We start from the raw sequence: 17,740 nt of genomic DNA, 5'->3' as shown, positions 1-17,740 counted from the left end.
GTGTAAAAAAAACAAAAAAACAAAAAACAAAACTCATAACCCCCTTTAAATCTGGTGTAAACTTGTCCACCATTGGTGTTGAACAATTAGGTTCATTGGAGGCAGCTAGGTTCATCTTGCCTGACTTTGCCTCCATCCAGGACATGTACAGGTCTATGCTTAAAAAAACGGGGCAGCTAACATCTCTGCAGACTCTACACATCCTGCAAACAGACAGTTTAGACTTTCACCTTCAGGTCAGCGTTACAGAGCGCTATTTGCTAAAACCAGCCGCCACAGAGACAGTTTCTACCCCCCAGGCAGTCAAGCTGATGAACGTTTAACAGTCAGGGTACCCACACCGTTACCATGCTTGTTTGCACCAATCCAACCAAGTCTTCCTCTTCTGTTGAAAATGTATAAATTCATACTTACCAGAAAAAGGTTTCCGTTAACATTTTTCTGTCTATTATACTTAAAATATCTTCACTGAGAGTAAAGTGGAACTGAAGCCAAATCCCCTGCTGTACGAAGCAGCGTGCCGATTAAACCTGATTCTGATTCAAAAGCCTTAGAAATGGCTTTGAATTTCCTTGATCTGGTCCAGCCTCTTTCATGTTGTCTGACATTTATTATTCAAGCGATTTCATGATTCGGCAGGTCAGTGATTAATCAGGCCTGGATGCGAGGAGTCAGACACTGCCCAAAAAACAAAAAAGGAAATGTGTTTAATTATTGTAAACTCCCAATTTAACAAGAGGGGTTGTGGCTGTTATAGAGAGGATGCAGTTTGTTGGGGTAGATTTTTCCCCTAAAAAAACCTGCAGTTTGCATTTTCTTAGATCATCTTTGTCTATTGTTAAAATTTTTTTTATTGATATTCACACACAAGTGTGAGAAATAGCTAAATCAGAAGAAAGCTGTAAGGGCGTACATATCTACAGTGCATGCAAAACGCTTTTAAATAAATAAATAAGCAACTGCTAACTTCATGCTGTGCTAACATTTTAGAGCCTGTTTAGTGTCCTCCTAAACATCTGCAATAATGTCCTGGAGAGAACTGGGAGCTACTGTTACTGATAACGCGCTCTGTGTGTTTAGGTGAGCGAATGGTTTGGAATCTGATGCCCTACACAACTAAAGACTTCTCCATTCGCTCCCTGGCCGACCGAATTAGCGATCTCAATCACCTCCTGTTCCTCTATCCCGACAGACCCAAGGACGAGGTGTTCTCCAAATATTACACGCCACCCCTCTGTAAGAGACTCTGTTTGTGAAAGAATTGCTAATGCAAAGCTCGTTTTTTTTTAGACAAGAAAATGCTAAAAAAAAAACACACACTAATTTATTTCTGTTTTCCTTTTTTTTTTTAAAGCCAAAGCAGTGGATGGTTACGTAAAACCACAAATCAAACAAGTAGTGCCTGAGTGAGTACTTCCTTTCCTCTTGTTCCTCCATTTCCCTTTCGCCTCTCTTCTCTTCCTTCTCTGCCATCCACTTGCCGGTTATTATTCTGAAGCAGCATTTAGAGTTAATCACCCAGCGCTGGACCTTGAATTCAGGTCAGCCATTAGTTAGCTTGTTACAGTTGGAGGAGGCCAATTAAAGATGGCGGGGGTTCCTGCATGAGCTTGTCTTCCACTCATCATATGAGTTAGGCTTGTTAGTTATGAAGCTGCACCGCCTGCCTTTCTCCATGGTTGGTTTCGCAGCGCTAGAGAAAATGGACATGAGGTTATAAAGAAGAAAAAAAAAAAAAAAAAAAAAGCGCAGGAAGCACGCTGAGAATTGTTGCTTAGGAAACTGCTGAATAAATTGTCAGCGGCGTTTGATTCAGGATTACAGTAATTTTTTTCTTTTTTTTTTCGTCCGGGGGGTTTCTTTTGCAGCTTCGCCACAGCTAATCCAGACCCGGTCGGTGGAAATCCAACGTATATGGATCAAGGCGCCTCTCCAGCACCTGTTAATCACTCACACACTTACAGCATGTACCCAGCCATGTGAGTTCTCAAGCACTTCAAGCCCACCGTCTCCCTGTCGGTGCGTTTTGTCGCCGCCGTGCCGCCGCCCTTTGTCCAGTCGTGAGCCTCCTCTGTTTGCCTCGGCAGGGCCGACCCCGTGCTGGATGGAGACGGAGACTTTGACCTGGATGACACCATGGATGTGGCGAGGCATGTGGAGGAGCTCCTGCGCAGGCCCGTAGAGAGTCAGTGGGGTGGCCAGCAGTCCTGACCCTTGTCCTGTTGACCTGCAAAGCAACCAAACAAGCCCTGCCCTGTTTCTTGCCCCGACTCTTGTTAACATGGTTTAATTCCATTCATCTCTCTCTTTTTCTCTCTCCCCCCTCCACCGCTATATTGTAAAATTGTTAATAATGGCCGTTTGTTTCCTTTTCCCTCCCGTGTAAGAACATGCATGTCAGTGATTTCGTATCGTTTATTTGTGTCCATAAGTGTAAAACAGACTAGATTAAACCAACCTACGATGTTACAGTGTTGTGGAAAAAAACAAAGGAAGGAATATAGTCCATGGAAATCGTGCATGCGTTTTCAATTGATCTGAAATTCATTTTGAAAAATGTGCTACTGTATGATGCTATTTCAGAAGCTGAATGTCTTTTTGTTTTTTTTTATTTTATATCACCTGCTTTGTAAATCCGTTATCGTTCCGCTCGTGTCACTGATCCTGCCCTGTTCGTCAACAGAGAAACTCTGAAGAGTTTTGCCTTCGCTCTTAAAGAAATGATCCATTGCCTGTCAGTTATTCAAATGTATATACACTAACCTAAGGCGGAGCGGCTCCCTTCGCCCTCTGCGCCAGACTGCACGCACATCAGAACACGGTACTCGCTCGCAAGCTTAAGATTTATTTGTGCGCGATTTGTTCACCAGCTGCAAAGGATCGGAGCTCACGCACCTCCCTTGCTCTCACAGGGCTATCTGTCTTCTCTTTATACACGGAAAGGCAAATCTAAGCATTTACCTAGCGCCGCAAGCTTGTCCTCTCAGGTCCCACCGCTCCCCTCGTCGATGCTACCTCGCATTGGTCTCCTGACAGTCGTTTTCGTATCGGTTCCTTCACTATTTCTGCACTACCCCGTCTCCAGTAGGTACAGTCTGTAAATTTTGTTCTAGTAGTCTCCTTGGATGTGTGTGAAGAAGATCCCTCGCTGCACGGGGCTAACTGTCGGCAGTTTTTTTTTTTTTTTTTTTTTTATGCTTGAAACTACTCTCGTGAAGATGTCCGGAGTCATGAAGTGTCTTACCTCTCGGTAATAATTGCCTAAATATTCTGCGTTTTCGGTGTCCTCCCGCGTTTATCTGTGCAGCTGCATCACGACTCTGTGGGCATGTGCATGTCTCTTTTGTGACAACTTGATCAAGCAAGCGGCAAATGTTGCAAAGCATAAATGAAGTTTTTAAAGGTTTGCAAAAGACTGAAACATCTGCTGCCATATTCATCCTGCAGGATGTCACTTTGTTTCCTAGTTTGACTTTCGTCCTTGGGTTTCAGACTAACCATTGTTGTGCATCTCCCCCCCCTCCCCTGTTTGTTCCACCTAGATCATAATTAAGACAGTGTTGCAACCTCAGGAATAAATTGTTGCAGAACCAGTGTTTAAGCCAAACAGAAAACACTGTATACAAAATATAATGAATTTATTTTATATATTATATTGTTTCTGTGGCACTCCACAGTTGAATGTAACCACTTTAGATCACCCTGAGGATTTACACAGAGTTTGTACAAAATTATGTATAACCAGAAGTACTCACTTAAAAAAACAAAACAACACAGAGCAACTGGCAGTCCGATATGTGTATTTTTTATTTCGTGATCAATATATTTAAAAATGACCCTGATTTCAATTATTTTTATTTTACTCGTCTTTTAAAATAAAATAAAATAAAAAGAAAGAAATCTTAAGCCACAGTTGATTTATTTTTTTGTTGACAGAACACCATTGCCATTTTTTTTCCGATCATTTTTAAGATTTGTTTCACTGTAGACCTTTTTTTTTTTTTTAATGAGATAGAAGGTGCTGTGTGTTGTTTGATGTATATGTACCATGTTTGTTGTTTGAGTTTATCACTTGGAGACTGTTCGAAGAGCCACAGCTGTTGAGTTGAGAAGAATAAAATAAAGTTTTATAAATAAAGGTATTTGGTTATTTTTTTTCCCCCTTCCCACACACCTATTTATTCTTTTTTTAAAAAAAGATGAGTCTTGGGGTGGAAAACGACACGCATTCCTGTCCTCAGTTTAGAATCAACAATTATCCTGATGTGTTTTTCTAGCTGTGGGAGGAAGTCAACGTGTGCAAAGAAACACCAAACAGAGGCCAGACCACACAGAAAAAGGTGCGGATATCAAAATGGGTATCTTCTTCCTGTCACGCATCTCTGTTAACTGTAACATCCATTTTGTTTTATTTATCCGGTAATTTCACAGAACACTCACGCAAGAATGACCCAGAAAGAATGTCACGGATTTATCTGCATCATGTAAAATATACATTGGGAGTCTCACTGAACCAAAATACATGCAATCTAATTATTTAAGAGAGCAGGCTGGCTGTGTGCGTTGTAGTTGTGCACTGCAACTCTCATTAGGTATGCAAAGCATTTCAGAGTAAAAATAAGAAACCTGGTATCAGTACAATTGATTTTTTTTTTCTTGCTTAAAATGCATTGCCTTTTTACCTTTAAACTCTGCAGCAGGACTGCTAACTGGAAAAAACAGATGGAGCCCTGTGTTCATATTTTTACAGCAGGTACTGGTTACTTTACAGTTCACCTTAAAACCTTTGCGATAACCTTTAGGGCTTAGCATGGCCGAGCTGCTAATTACATCTCGGACCTGCCAAAGTCTTATGTGTCAACGCAGACCCCTCGTCTGCTAACCACAGACTAATTTTAGCTCCTCAGACCTGTGGAGAGTTTTCCTTTCACGCAGTCGCTCCTTAAGAGTGAAATGCATCTCTTTTACAGCGTTTATGTGGTACTTTCGGTTTGATTGCTCTAAAAGGTGGCAGAACACGTTTTTTATTTTTTATTTAATCAGGCTTTAAGTTATTTTGCTCACGATAAAAATTGTATGCGGTATGTTCTGCTTTGTAGGTTAATTTTGTGTTTTATATCCTTCTAATATTGTTTATATTCTTTCACTTTGTTGTTTGAATTGTGCTGTGAACCAGTTTGAGGATCTGCGACAACTGCCATAAAAATAAATGTAATTTGATTAATAAGCTTAGTAAACAATATGGGCTACATGTTTGCTAAACATGGTTTGAAGACTATATTTTTGTTACAAGTTTCTACGCATAAACTTGACACACACCTCTTTAATTGTATATGAAATTTTAAAATTTTTTGCTGGTTCTTCTACAGAGAATCTTTAAAGGGTTTTGATATTTTGATCTTTCTATTGGTGTGTGGTTCCCTGTCTGCATGGCTGTTTGGTTCATACCACACATGTAAATCTACTTAACTTAAGTTTGACTTTTCAGGTTTACTTGGAGAGCCACGGTTTTTCTCCTTGCACACCTTCCATGGAAGTTAAGTTAAGCTTGTGAACTTTTTCTTGCTGATTATATAGGCATTTGGTTGGACAGCCAGACCTGATCATGTTGGCAGTTGTTTTTGAATTTCAGTCCTCCACATGTAGACTATTTACCACACAACGTATTCGCTGTTTTCAAATTCTGCGATCTCTTTAAACTCTTATCAGCCCCAAACGCTGCTAATTATCTTTCTAAAGGCCACAGACAGCCAATTCAATCCATGGCGTTCACTCTCATTTAACTCCTAACAATGTGGAACAATGTTCTCATTGTGGGCACCTAAAGATTTGCCTAAGTGTAGCTTTTTTGTGATTTTAATTGGGAGTAAATGTGGATGTGTTACACATTTTTTTAGGGAAAAAAAAGGCTTTAAACAACAATTTCTTCATTGGTGCTTGACTTGTTACAATATTTCAATTTGTTCAGTATTGTTAAAATGTCCATATGTCCAAATGTGTAAGGAAAACACACAGGCTGTGGTAGGCTGAGTCCATTTTTCCCCCACATGACTCTGTATATGAGAAAATGAGAAGATGGGGAGCATCAAGAAGCAAGAGGCAGCACTGACACTCAATACGTTTGTTCCTGCCATCTGGTGGAAATGAGAAGCACCGCATTTGTTTTTTTTTGTTTTTTTGTGCGTCTGAGCTGAAGCCTATTAAGTTCCTCCTGTCATGCCTGGGAAAGATAAGAAAATCTAATTTACAATCAAATTCAATAAAATGTAACCGGTTACTCATTAAACGATTTTTTTTTATCGGTCTTAAAAGGTCGGGGATTTCACTGCTTGCATCAACACAAGGGTAAAAAACCCACAACAGTGAGTTAGATTGGTTGTGTTGCATTCCAGTGGTATCTTCATACTTTCTCCTTTATAGAGGCCACCACGTCAGAGGCAGAAATCATGTGTTCTCTTCTCTCAGTGATGGTCATGAAAGTGGAGACGGCTCCCATAGAGGTCAGGGCTGTGATGTCGCTTATAGTTATAAAGTCAACTTACACAGCAAGCGTTCTTATTTGTGTCTTAAGACATCCATGTAAGCTTTTCCTGCTGCAGAGAGTGCCTCAGTATACAATTTACCAATCTGTGCATAAAACCAGGGTCTCCACTTCAAACTGTAGGCATAGTTCTATTGGTACATGAAATGTGTGCATATTTTATATTTTATTTACAAAGGTGCAAAAGAATCACACTCTATAATACGTAAGATGTTAAATAATACAATTTTAGGATCACCTTGTAACTTTTTTTATTATTTATCCTTTAGCAAAATTACATTTAGCATTCCTTTAAAGGGGTCAAACCGATCCTATTTGTGAACTGATTTTACAACAGGTTTAAATGTTGATGGAAATGTCTCTGACTCGTGTCCACTGAACGGTGCGATTTGATAGTATTATTCCATCCTCTCAGGTCCGTATTAAGACAATGTGGTGCCCCTGGGCACTATACCTCAAAGCCCCCCCCCCCCTTATCCGTGCTGTCCTCCGGTCAAAAACATCAGACATAATCAAGGGGATTTCTGTAATGTAATTTACTATTTACTAATTTACACAACTACATGTAGGCATATGAGCAATATTCAAATATCCAATTTTAAAATGTTGAAATCAAAAAAAAATCTTGATTTATTTATCATTTATTATTATTGTGACATCAGTGTTCACAAAACAAATAATGCATGGTCTTTCAACAATTTCAAGTAAATAATATAACAATTTATGAAAAATATATTTTCAAAGCATGTGTCATGTGGTGCCCCCCCCCCCCATGGATGGTGCCCCTGGGCACTCGCCCACTGGCCCTTATGGATAATCCGGCTCTGCATCCTCTTAGTCTGTTCGGCTCACCTATTTGGCTCATGGAGGGAGAAACACGGAATCGTTTCTCCAGTTCACGTAAATGACCACTAGATGTCAGTAAAGTCCATTAAATAAAATGGGGCTATGTGTTACAGCAACGTCTTCAGCTGCACTCAGTGAATACTGGGGTATCGTTCATCTTCTGTGTCTTCCTTTAATTACATTAAATTGTAAGTATTTAAAGGTTGTCCGGGTGGCCTGGGTCTTATTTTTTACCAATGAGCTGCCTTTTTCTTTGCCTACTTATATCATTCCCTGGGGACTGTGGAAAAATATCCCTGCTATGGCTCTCACTGGTTTCTGGGATAAACAGACACATGCACCTATCATGTATGCCTCCAGCCATTTCCAACCTCTTGGAATGTAGATGTGCGCCTCTCTGTTCCACCACGGGCTGGCCTCCGTAAATAACATCTCTTGACGTGAATACTTGTGAGGTGAAATCAGCAAGAACGTGTGCAGCAGCTCGCTCCTGGCATGCATCTTGGGGACAGCTAAGCATGAGTGACGGTGACTCCAGACTTAATATGTGACAAACAATTTAACCTTTCCGGATGATCGGGCTCATGCGTTTCAAATCTTCACCGCTAAAGATATACTTTAACATGACCTTTAACTGCATTTGAAGTTTATTGTAACAAAGCGTCTACATGACTTCTTCACATCACAGATTTATAACACTGGTGCGTCCTCAAACTTTTTATTACGAGAATTTCAGTGTGCGATTTTATTTGGCTGATGGGGAACGCCGTAGTTTTTGGTCCTAGCTTCTGCCTTCGCACATGAAAGAGTCATTTGCAAAAAAAAACAAAAAAAAAAAAAAAAAAAAAAAACGTTCTAATGGTTTTTTTAGTCAGGGTTTCGGTTCCTTTTAAAGCGAAGAAGATAATGGGCAGGCACAGGAAGCATGCTGACAAAGCTTAGGAAAACACACCCTATTCTCCGCAGTGATGAGAAGCAGTAACTTCCGTTGCAGATATCATCTTTCAGATGTCAAATGCGTCTGCATGTGTGTCTTGATCTCGTGGTTTTATTGCTGCATTTAGTACCAGCCAAAACACACGGCAGCTCCTGCTGTTCCCCCTGGCTTCAGCGGTGAGGAACATCTGGAACATGTGGCTTTTTGAAAGCATCGACGACAACATGATCCTGAATCCTGTGCCGTCGAGGACCATCTCTTCTTTCCTCTGATCCTATTGCAGCCACCTGCAGAGGAGTTAAAGCTTCAGTTCAGCTTTAACTCCTCATTTTGAAGGGTCAGAAATGAGGACCGTCAACGTTTGAGGCCTGATGAATGGCTTCGCAAGATCCATAAATCAGAACCGAACAGAAATTGCAGCAGGATGGAGTTTGCCTATGCAGCCATGGTTGACATCCTGCCACAGGAAACAGCAGAAAACCTCAATGGAAAAAAAACAGGTGTTATTAACACAAAAACAACAACCTCAGACTTGCTTATGCAACTCAAGCTTATTTTCTTGTTTAAGAAAACGAAAAGGTAACATGCAAACGTGCTTCCATGCATTCTATTCCCGTTGACACTAAGGATAAATCCAGCGGGTGGATCGATACGAGGCACCTTTTTAAAAAGCTCTACTGATCACACTCTGTGGACTCGTGTGAACTGTAAGTTTGGGGCCTGTTTCGTCGGAGGCCTTTTCACATTAAAGTGAGACAGCTGGGTCGAGAGAAGAGGCTTTTAAAAGCAGAAGTTTTGCTAAATTATTTCTGAGTATGCATAATACATGACCCTGGGAGAGCACGAAGGAAAGTGGAGGGAAGCAGAGAGCGAACGAGGGAAAGACGGGAGCCTGAAATCACTCCAATCTCCACGTCCACAAAAAAACAAGGCCTCAGTGATACATCCTCAGGAGTCCTTTTCTTTTTAAACCCTTCGCAATAGTGTTCATTCTCTGATCTTATCCACTTTGCCCAAACCTCTTTCGTGATCTTTTCCGTCCTTGAAAAGGAGCAGACCTGCAGACGTCCCGAAGTATTTCAAGCGATTTTCTATCCTTCGCTTATTGTTTCTCACGCCGAACGAAACGACTAAATTTGGTTTCTCAGAAAATGAGGATATTGCATTAGATATTAGAATTAACTGAATGTGGCATGGAGGCAGTTAGTCTGTGGCTCTGCCCGGGATGCTTTAATGATGCCGTTTTATCTTGTGAATCCCTCCAAACTCTTGAATTGGCTTCGCTTCACAATCTTCTCAAGTTTGCAATTATCTTTTTCGCAATACACAGCGTCGTACCACCCTTCTCCATCAAATGAACTTTCCATTAATGCGCTTGGATACATTACTCTGAACAATCAGCTTCTACAGCAATGGCCCTGTGTGATTAGCCCTCCTTGTGCCATCCCTGTGAGACAGAATAGGAGGGAAAAAACAGCTTTTGTTGTCATTATACATCAGTGTACAATGAAGCAGGTCATTCCCAACGCATTTAAATGATTCCCCTCAAACCACTCGAGTGCTTCTTTAGCCTTATGATTCGGGTCATTGTCCTGCTGGAAGGTGAACCACCGTCCCAGTCTCAAATCACAGGCAGACTGACAAGTTTTGCTCAAGGATATCTCTGCAGGTAGTGGCATTCATCCTTCCTTCCCTAGACATTCCTACGAATCGGCAACCACCACGTTTCATTGCAGAGATGGTGTTCTTGGGGTGTTGGGATGTTGGGTTTGCACCAGACGTAACGCTTCCCTTGATAAAGTTAAATTTCAGTCTCATCTGGCCAGAACACCTTCCTTTGTACAACTCGGAATATTCTTCTTCTTTCTTTTCTAAGGTAGGGCTTTTTTCTGGCCATTCTTCCATAAAGCCCAGCTCTGCAGCTCCTTCAGTGTTAACTTTGGTCCCTGATTAATGCCCTCCTGGTCTGGCCTGTGGATTTTGGTAGGCAACCCCCTCTTGGCAGGTTCGTTGTGGTACCATGTGCTTCCCATTTGAAAATGATGGATATGTTGGTATGCTGGGGAAAGATCAAAGGCTCCAAACGAATACCCTTATTATTAGCTTCTAGCTCCTCTTCATTGACATTCCACAAGGTCAACAGTGAGGACTCTGTCGTGGGAAGGAAAGAAGCTTCGGACTGCTGTGCCGAATTCGGAAAGCCTTCAGTTCCGACGTCAATACGCGATGGAAACGTACATGGATGATGCGAGTCAAATGCGAGGCCTCCAGCCTTCCAAAAATGAACCACAAAGTGCGCAATTTCTTCTCTCTGGACATTTTTGTTGATTTTCGTGAGGGGGCTGTGCTGATACGCCATGTCACGCAAATGATTGTGGGATACCTTAAGGCTTCTTTGCGCCGTTTAGTGATGTCACAGGGTTCCTAGGCAAAACTAGCTGTGGAAGGGAGCATATGGGCTACTTTTCCTACCTCCTTCCTTACTGACTGCACTATTTGGACAGCACTGATCATGGTGAACGCTGACACACTACTGCTTTGGTTAAAGAGTTTTTGCTCTATAAGGGTATTCAGACTGAGCCAACAATTTGGACCTTTCTTATTATCCCACCCTGACTTGTACTTGTCAACAACTCTGTCCCTGACTTGTTTGTAGAGCTTTGTCCTCATGATGTGAACCCTCTTGCTCAGTGGTGCTTTCAGGAAATTTGTTTTTATACTGACAGATCGTTGGACACCTAAATTGCACACAGGCAGACTTCCTTCCACTAATTATGTGACTTTTGAAGGTAATTGGTTGCAAGCAGAACTTTTTATATGTTTCACAACAAAGGGAGTGGATACAAATACTGGCACATACCAGTTTCAGTTTTTAATATTTTTCCAATTATTTTTCATATATATTTACCTTCACCAACTTAGTCTATTTTGTGCAGATCAGTCATAAAATAAGGTTAAAACAATGTTAATTACAGGTAGGAATGTACCGAAATAGGTTAAACGCCAAGGCGGGAGGATAATATGAAATGTCTTTTTTTGGTTTGCTGCTACATTCCTGACAAATGACAAATACCTCTATTTATAACAATACTCTTTTATCTTATGTTTTTACCCGGACCCTTTTAACAATACTTTACTCAAATATACAAAGTGAATGTGCAGTTGAATGACAAAAAAGGCTAAGTCTAATCAAAGGGAGGCACTGCATATATATATATATATATATATATATATATATATATATATATATATATATATATATATATATATATATATAGATAGATAGATAGATAGATAGATAGATAGATAGATAGATAGATAGATACATATCATCAGAAAAACAGATTGCTTTGGAGTTTGATCATCCGTATTGAGCCACAAGCATCATTAATACTTCTAAATAACCCAAATCAGTGCAAAATGGCAGCTTACTTTAACTGAAGCACTTCTTTTTTGTTTCTTTCCATAACTCCTCATTTAGACAAATTATATTCATGGAGCTAATGCTCTGCTGCTCATGTATCTGCCCAAAACATGCTGACCATGGTTTGATTTGCACCCTCCGGTTCTAAATGGAGTCACATTATTATCTCAGTTTACCACTCAAGTCACATCTGATGCCTTACCCTGCTGCTGTTAGGATCTTTGCGAGACTGGCCGCGGAAATGGATGCTGGTGCTGCTCAGAGAGTCTGTCCAGAAATGGCCTGCGTACAGTAATGTGTGAAATCTTGAGTGCATTTATTTATTTCCAGTGTACTCTGAATACAAACAAACAGGGCCAAGAGGACAAAGTTTTACGTCTGTTATAAGTTCCTGCTAATTGTTTTGCAATCAATACATAGAAGGAATGGAAGTGAGGAGATGGAAGAGCATCCTTGCATCTTTGATGAAGACTGATAATGGGAAATTATAGCAGTTTAAACTGATGTGTTAGTTTCCTTGGTTTATTGGCTGAGGGAAAAACAAACAAAATAAACCATGTTGATGCTTTAGGTAAAAAAAAAATAAAAAAAAATAAAGTGAATCATTTAATGCAATGATTTAGAAATTTAGAAAGATTTAGCATTTAATTTGAGTACATTTATTCAGTAAAGGAAGGATTATTATGTTACAAAAGGACTGTTTGTAACAAACCTACTGTAATAATTGTTGTGCTTTGAATAGTTTGCACATCCCCTTTTTGCCAACAGGACAGCATTTAGTCATCTACTACATTTTAAAAGGTCGGAGCATACACATACACAAGCCGTGCCCGTGCTCTCCTCTCTTCAGCTAATTCCACAGGTTCTTCTATAGGTCAGTGGACTGGGATGGCCATGGGAAAAGGTTGATTCTATGTCTGCTGGACCATTTCTGTGTTAATTCAGACATAGACTTTAAGACTTTAGACTTTATCGTCCCCAAAGAGAAATTGTTTTCCACAGACCAGCCCCCAGACTCCGAACCTACAGACAGAACAATGCAGCATATAACAATAATACAAATAATACAATCATGAAAATATAGCACAGGGCACAACATAACAGTACGTGGCATCCTCAGCGAGGCCATTTATACTACACGTTTGAGATAACTTTGCAGTTAAAATATCCCATTTTCAATTTACAGTTAAAGGTTTCTTTCTTTTTCTTTATATCAATTCAGAAAAATAGGGTTTCCAGAGCTTTTGGAAGAGCAAAAGGCCCACAACATCAGGGATCCTTCACCATTCCTTACAGTGGACATAAAATGCTTTGCCAGACCAGTAATTGTTTGTTCAAAGCCAAATTGTTGAACTTTTGGTGCCAGAAAGTTCAGTCTTGGTCTCATGTGATTTATTTATCCAGTTCCAGTTAAATATACATAGGCAAGGCAAGGCAAGGCAAATTTATTTGTATAGGATAACGCAAAGTGCTTTACATGATTAAAACATAGAAAAATAAAAACAGACTAAAAGCAAGTTGGAATAAAATGGAGAACAATTTAAACAAAATAAAACATGGAAACTAAAAGCAAATATTATTGATTTTGAAAACAGTTGGACTACAAACTTAAACTAAAATGTTTCAGTAAACCGTTTAACTAGAACAGTCAAAGGCAATCCAAAACAAATGTAGAACTCAGGCTTTCAGCACTTTTACAGTTTTCTGGAAGTTTGTTCCAGAGATGTGGAGCATATAGGAACTAAATGCTGCTTCTTAGGAGTTTAGCGAACTCCACATATTTGCATCTGTAAGCATAAGAGAGAAAAGGGTTTTGCCTTCCAAAACATAGATGGGCACCTACAGAGCCTTGAAAATGTATTTTCTCCCCAAACCTGCAGAATCAAGAAATCGTTGGAACAGAACCCCGTACATAATAAGAAGTAGGATAAAGATCCCAAAAAGTAAAGCATCAGGTTCTGATTTTAAAAAAAAGTCAACAACAGTGAGAAACAAAGTCGTTGAGATATTCAAATCTAGAAAGGATTAGGGCATTTCTAAGGCTCCAGCACCCCAACAAACCACAATATGTGTGTAGATCAAGACCTTTATCACGTATAGCAACAATAAACTGTGGTTCTATAAAATTTGAGGAGCTGTGTAGAAACAAGTTAGATGCTTACAGTCGTGGGGACTGAGCCCGGTATAGGATGACCAGGAAAAAGCTCACCAAGGAGATCAAGGCAGCTAAAAAACCTACGGCAAGAAGCCACAATGCAGCTTTTCAACAAGCGACAAAGCTAGACATTGAAATGCTTTGAGAAACATCACAGCCTGCAGAAGCCCATCTGTTTTATTTTGCTATATTTTAATCATGTAAAGCACTTTGCATTGTCTTTGTACTGAATTGTGCTATATAAATAAATTTGCCTTGCCTTGCCTTGCCTTGCCACAGACCCTGAGCAGACTCTGTACCTGAATTTAAAAGCTCTGAGACGTCAATATGCTCTTTCAGTGTCAAAAGCACCTAACAATGTCTCCTCCTCATGCCCAAGAGCTTGCGCTGACCAACTGGTCCCCCATCTTCAACCGGATCTTCAACAAGTCTCTGGAACATGTGTGAGGTTTCCTCATGCTTCAAACCCTCCCCCGTCTGCTGATCCAGTTCACAGTGCCGGCCTCCATCTGTCAGTGAATCACCATCTTCCTGACTGACTGGCAGCAACAGGTGAGACTGGGGAGCAAGAACCATCAGCACCATTTCCCCCCCAGGGGTGTGCTCTCTGCCCACCTCTATTGTCCCTGTACACAGACGGCTGCACCTCAACTGACCCGTCTGTGAAACTCCTGATATTTTGCAGATGACACCACTGTCATTGGTCTGGTCCCGGACCGTGACGAGTCCGCGTAAGGACAGGAAGTGGATCAGCTGGTCCACTGGCACGGTCAGAACCACCTCAAGCTGAACCCGCTCAAGACTGTGAAGATGACGGTGGACTTCTGGAGAACTCTACCCAACACTGGCTCCCTTCCATCATCCTCAACAACACTGTTTCTGCTGTTGATCACCTCTGATCACTAGGAACCACTCTTACCTCAGATGGTCCTTACACATAGACACCGTTCTGAAAAAGGTCCTGTACTTCCTGAAGCAACTCGAGAAGTACAACCTTCCACAACGAGGTGCTGGTCATCTCCTACACTGCTGTTATTAAGTCTGCCCTGTGTCGTTGAGGACAAAAGGGCTACAAATGCACTGCAAAAATGGATCTAAAAATAAGTAAAATATTCTTAAAGTTAGTGTATTTGTCCTTGATTTGAGCAGGTAAATAAGCTTATCTGCCAATGGAATGAGCATTTTTACCCCTAAAATAAGATAATTAGACATCCTGCACTTGAAATAAGATGATTGAGATGAGTTGTTCCTATTTTAAGTGCAAAATTCTTATTCCATTGGCAAATCATCTTATTTACCTGCTCAAATCAAGGACAAACACACACATTTTAAGAACATTTTACTTACTTCTAGTTCCGTTTTTGCAGTGATTTGGCGAAAGGTAGGTTGAGTAGCCAAAGATTGTGTATAAAAGATACTGTTCAGTTGACATCAACTGACATCAAATAGCATTAAAATTACAATTTTTGTGTACAAAGAAGTCTCACTTTAACGTAGACTATAAGTGTCTCTTTAGTACATTTTTGAATAAAACAAGTCTTTATTTGACAAAGTTATTCATGGTGGGTAGCGTTGTGAGATATTTCACTCTGGTAAGAGTAGCAATAGTTCTTAATGATACTACTGCAGTGAATATACAAAGTACAGCACATTTTGTTCATAAAGTAACTCGAGTAAATGTAACTGAGCAAACGCAAACCTTACTACCCACCTCTGGGTTGGGCTCGTCCACAAAACAGGACAGATCCAGATTGCAACAAACAGTTATGTCTGCAGAGAGGATCATTGGGGCTGACCTTCCATCCACCCAGACCAGCTTCCAGTCCAGGGTCAGAAAACAGGCCGTTAAAACTTCCGCCGACCCCACATGTCCCGCACACATATACTTTTTAGACTTTTACCTTCAGGCTGGAGCTACTGAGCGCTATTTACAAAAAGAAGCCACCACAGGGACAGCTTCTTCCCCCAGGCTGTCAGTCTGATGAACACTTAACTGGTTCTGATTCTGTTTGTATGCCTGCTTATCCATGCAGGCATCCAGCTGTCGTTGGGTTAGAGGAACGAGGGGCACAACCCTGGACAGGTTGTCAGTCTATCCCAGATGTAAGGGTCCGTGTTTATGATTTAACAACAAGACTGACTCTGACAAATGGTATCCGTGGGAAAGTTTTGCCGCCAAAAACATTGTTCACCAAAAAGAGCACAAACACACATCTCACATCTGCCAAAAAAGCCCCCCCAAAAAAACATCTTGATGATCCACAACACATTTGGGAAAAATGTGTGTACTGATGAGACAAAAGTAGAACATATCTGTTGCATCTGCTTTAAAATTAACAAAGCATATTTAAAAAAAAGGACATCACACTGATATTCAACCATGGTTGTGGTTGTCGTAGTTGATTCTTGCAGAAAATCTTACGGGTGAATGTCCGCCGCTCAGTTTGGGACCTTAAGCTTAAGCACCGCTTAGTTGTACTGCAGGGCAATGCTCTGAAACACACTGCTAAGTCCATCTATGGCTAAAAAAATAAATAAGCATTTTCAGAGAGGTCTAATTAAAGTCTGGATTTCGATCTGATTGAGATGCTGCGGCTTGAACTTAAAAGGGCCGTTTTTGCTTGAAACCTCTCCAGTGTGGCTGAAATGCAGCAACTCTGCAATTAAGAGTAGGCCAAAATTCTTCCACAGCAATGTGGAAAAAGTATTCGCTAATTGCCACAATTAGGCGGTATATGTTTAGCAGGTAATTACTTTTTCACATGGGGGCCAGATTGGAATTATTTGAATTATTTTGTCATGATTTAGGTTTTTGTTTGCTTTGTTTTGGACTTTTCTGGACTAATTAGTTTCCACTCCCCTCAGCCAACAGCCACCTGTCACCACCCAATCAGCTCAGTCCACTCCTCAGTCAACAGTCAATTAGCCCAGATCAGCTCCACCTGCTGCCATTAATTCCTGCCAACTCTGCTTACCTGTTCCCCTGTTTATATATACCTGCCTCAGGTAACTCACCCCTTTCGGGTCGGCTTGTGTGATGTGCTCTGTTGCTACTAGTTCCCGTGTGCTTTTATATTTAAATTTTTATTTTTTAAATTTATATTTATTTTTTTAATTATATTTATATTTTATATTTATATATTTTTTAAATATAAATATTTAAATTATATAAATATAATTTATATTTATATTTACATTTAAGTGTGTCAAAAAAGCAAGAGCGAAAGAATATTTTGTGTGCAAAATTTTGTTCTCGTCATGGAAGATAATAGAATGGTTGTTATGGTGACTTGGTGATCCAAAAGTTTTTATACTAAAAACAAAAATCACATTCAATTAATATATATTTTTAGACATGCAAATAACTGAGTGTTGAGTTTACAAAATAAACTAGCTCAGAAGCAAAATAAAAAAAAAAGTTACTTAATATGAGATTTCCGGAGGTATTTTTTCCAGGAAGTCTGTGATATGTTACCTGAAGTATTAGAAAGTTAATAAAGGTCTCTCGGAAAAAATCTGATATTTCAAGCTTATCTCACAGATTTATGAGGTGTTACTTTGCTCCCTCTTGTGGACAACTATCAGAGGTTGGCTTTTTTTAATTGTTTGATCAAAATGGCATCAGTTTACAACATAAAACATTTGAAGTCCGTAGAAAAACAGCTTGTTTTGATTTCCCTGAAAGAATCCACTTTGTTGCAAATACAGAACGCACTGCGCGCGCGCACGCCAGCCTCAAACTGTGATTGCGCGCGCATCGCCTGCTGCATTTAATTGTGGCCATTCTGGCACGCGCCTGCATGGACACGCGTCAGTGCGACTGCGCTTTTTTTTTCT

General features: G+C 40.3%; 1 protein-coding gene across 1 annotated transcript in view; it reads left to right on the top strand.

The window, feature by feature from the left end:
* Positions 1 to 4,139, top strand: part of stat5a (signal transducer and activator of transcription 5a) — a 71,814-nt gene extending 67,675 nt beyond the window's left edge. The window contains exons 16-19 of the mRNA XM_012872013.3: positions 1,081 to 1,236; positions 1,355 to 1,406; positions 1,869 to 1,979; positions 2,088 to 4,139. Coding sequence (XP_012727467.1) covers positions 1,081 to 1,236; positions 1,355 to 1,406; positions 1,869 to 1,979; positions 2,088 to 2,211 — 443 coding nt within the window. The 3' untranslated portion in view covers positions 2,212 to 4,139. The remainder of the gene's footprint in view (positions 1 to 1,080; positions 1,237 to 1,354; positions 1,407 to 1,868; positions 1,980 to 2,087) is intronic.
* The last annotated feature ends 13,601 nt before the right edge of the window (positions 4,140 to 17,740 follow it).

This window comes from Fundulus heteroclitus, chromosome 16, assembly GCF_011125445.2.
Source record: "Fundulus heteroclitus isolate FHET01 chromosome 16, MU-UCD_Fhet_4.1, whole genome shotgun sequence".
Classification (NCBI taxonomy): Eukaryota; Metazoa; Chordata; class Actinopteri; order Cyprinodontiformes; family Fundulidae; genus Fundulus; species Fundulus heteroclitus.
This window is presented reverse-complemented; position numbering and strand designations above follow the sequence as displayed.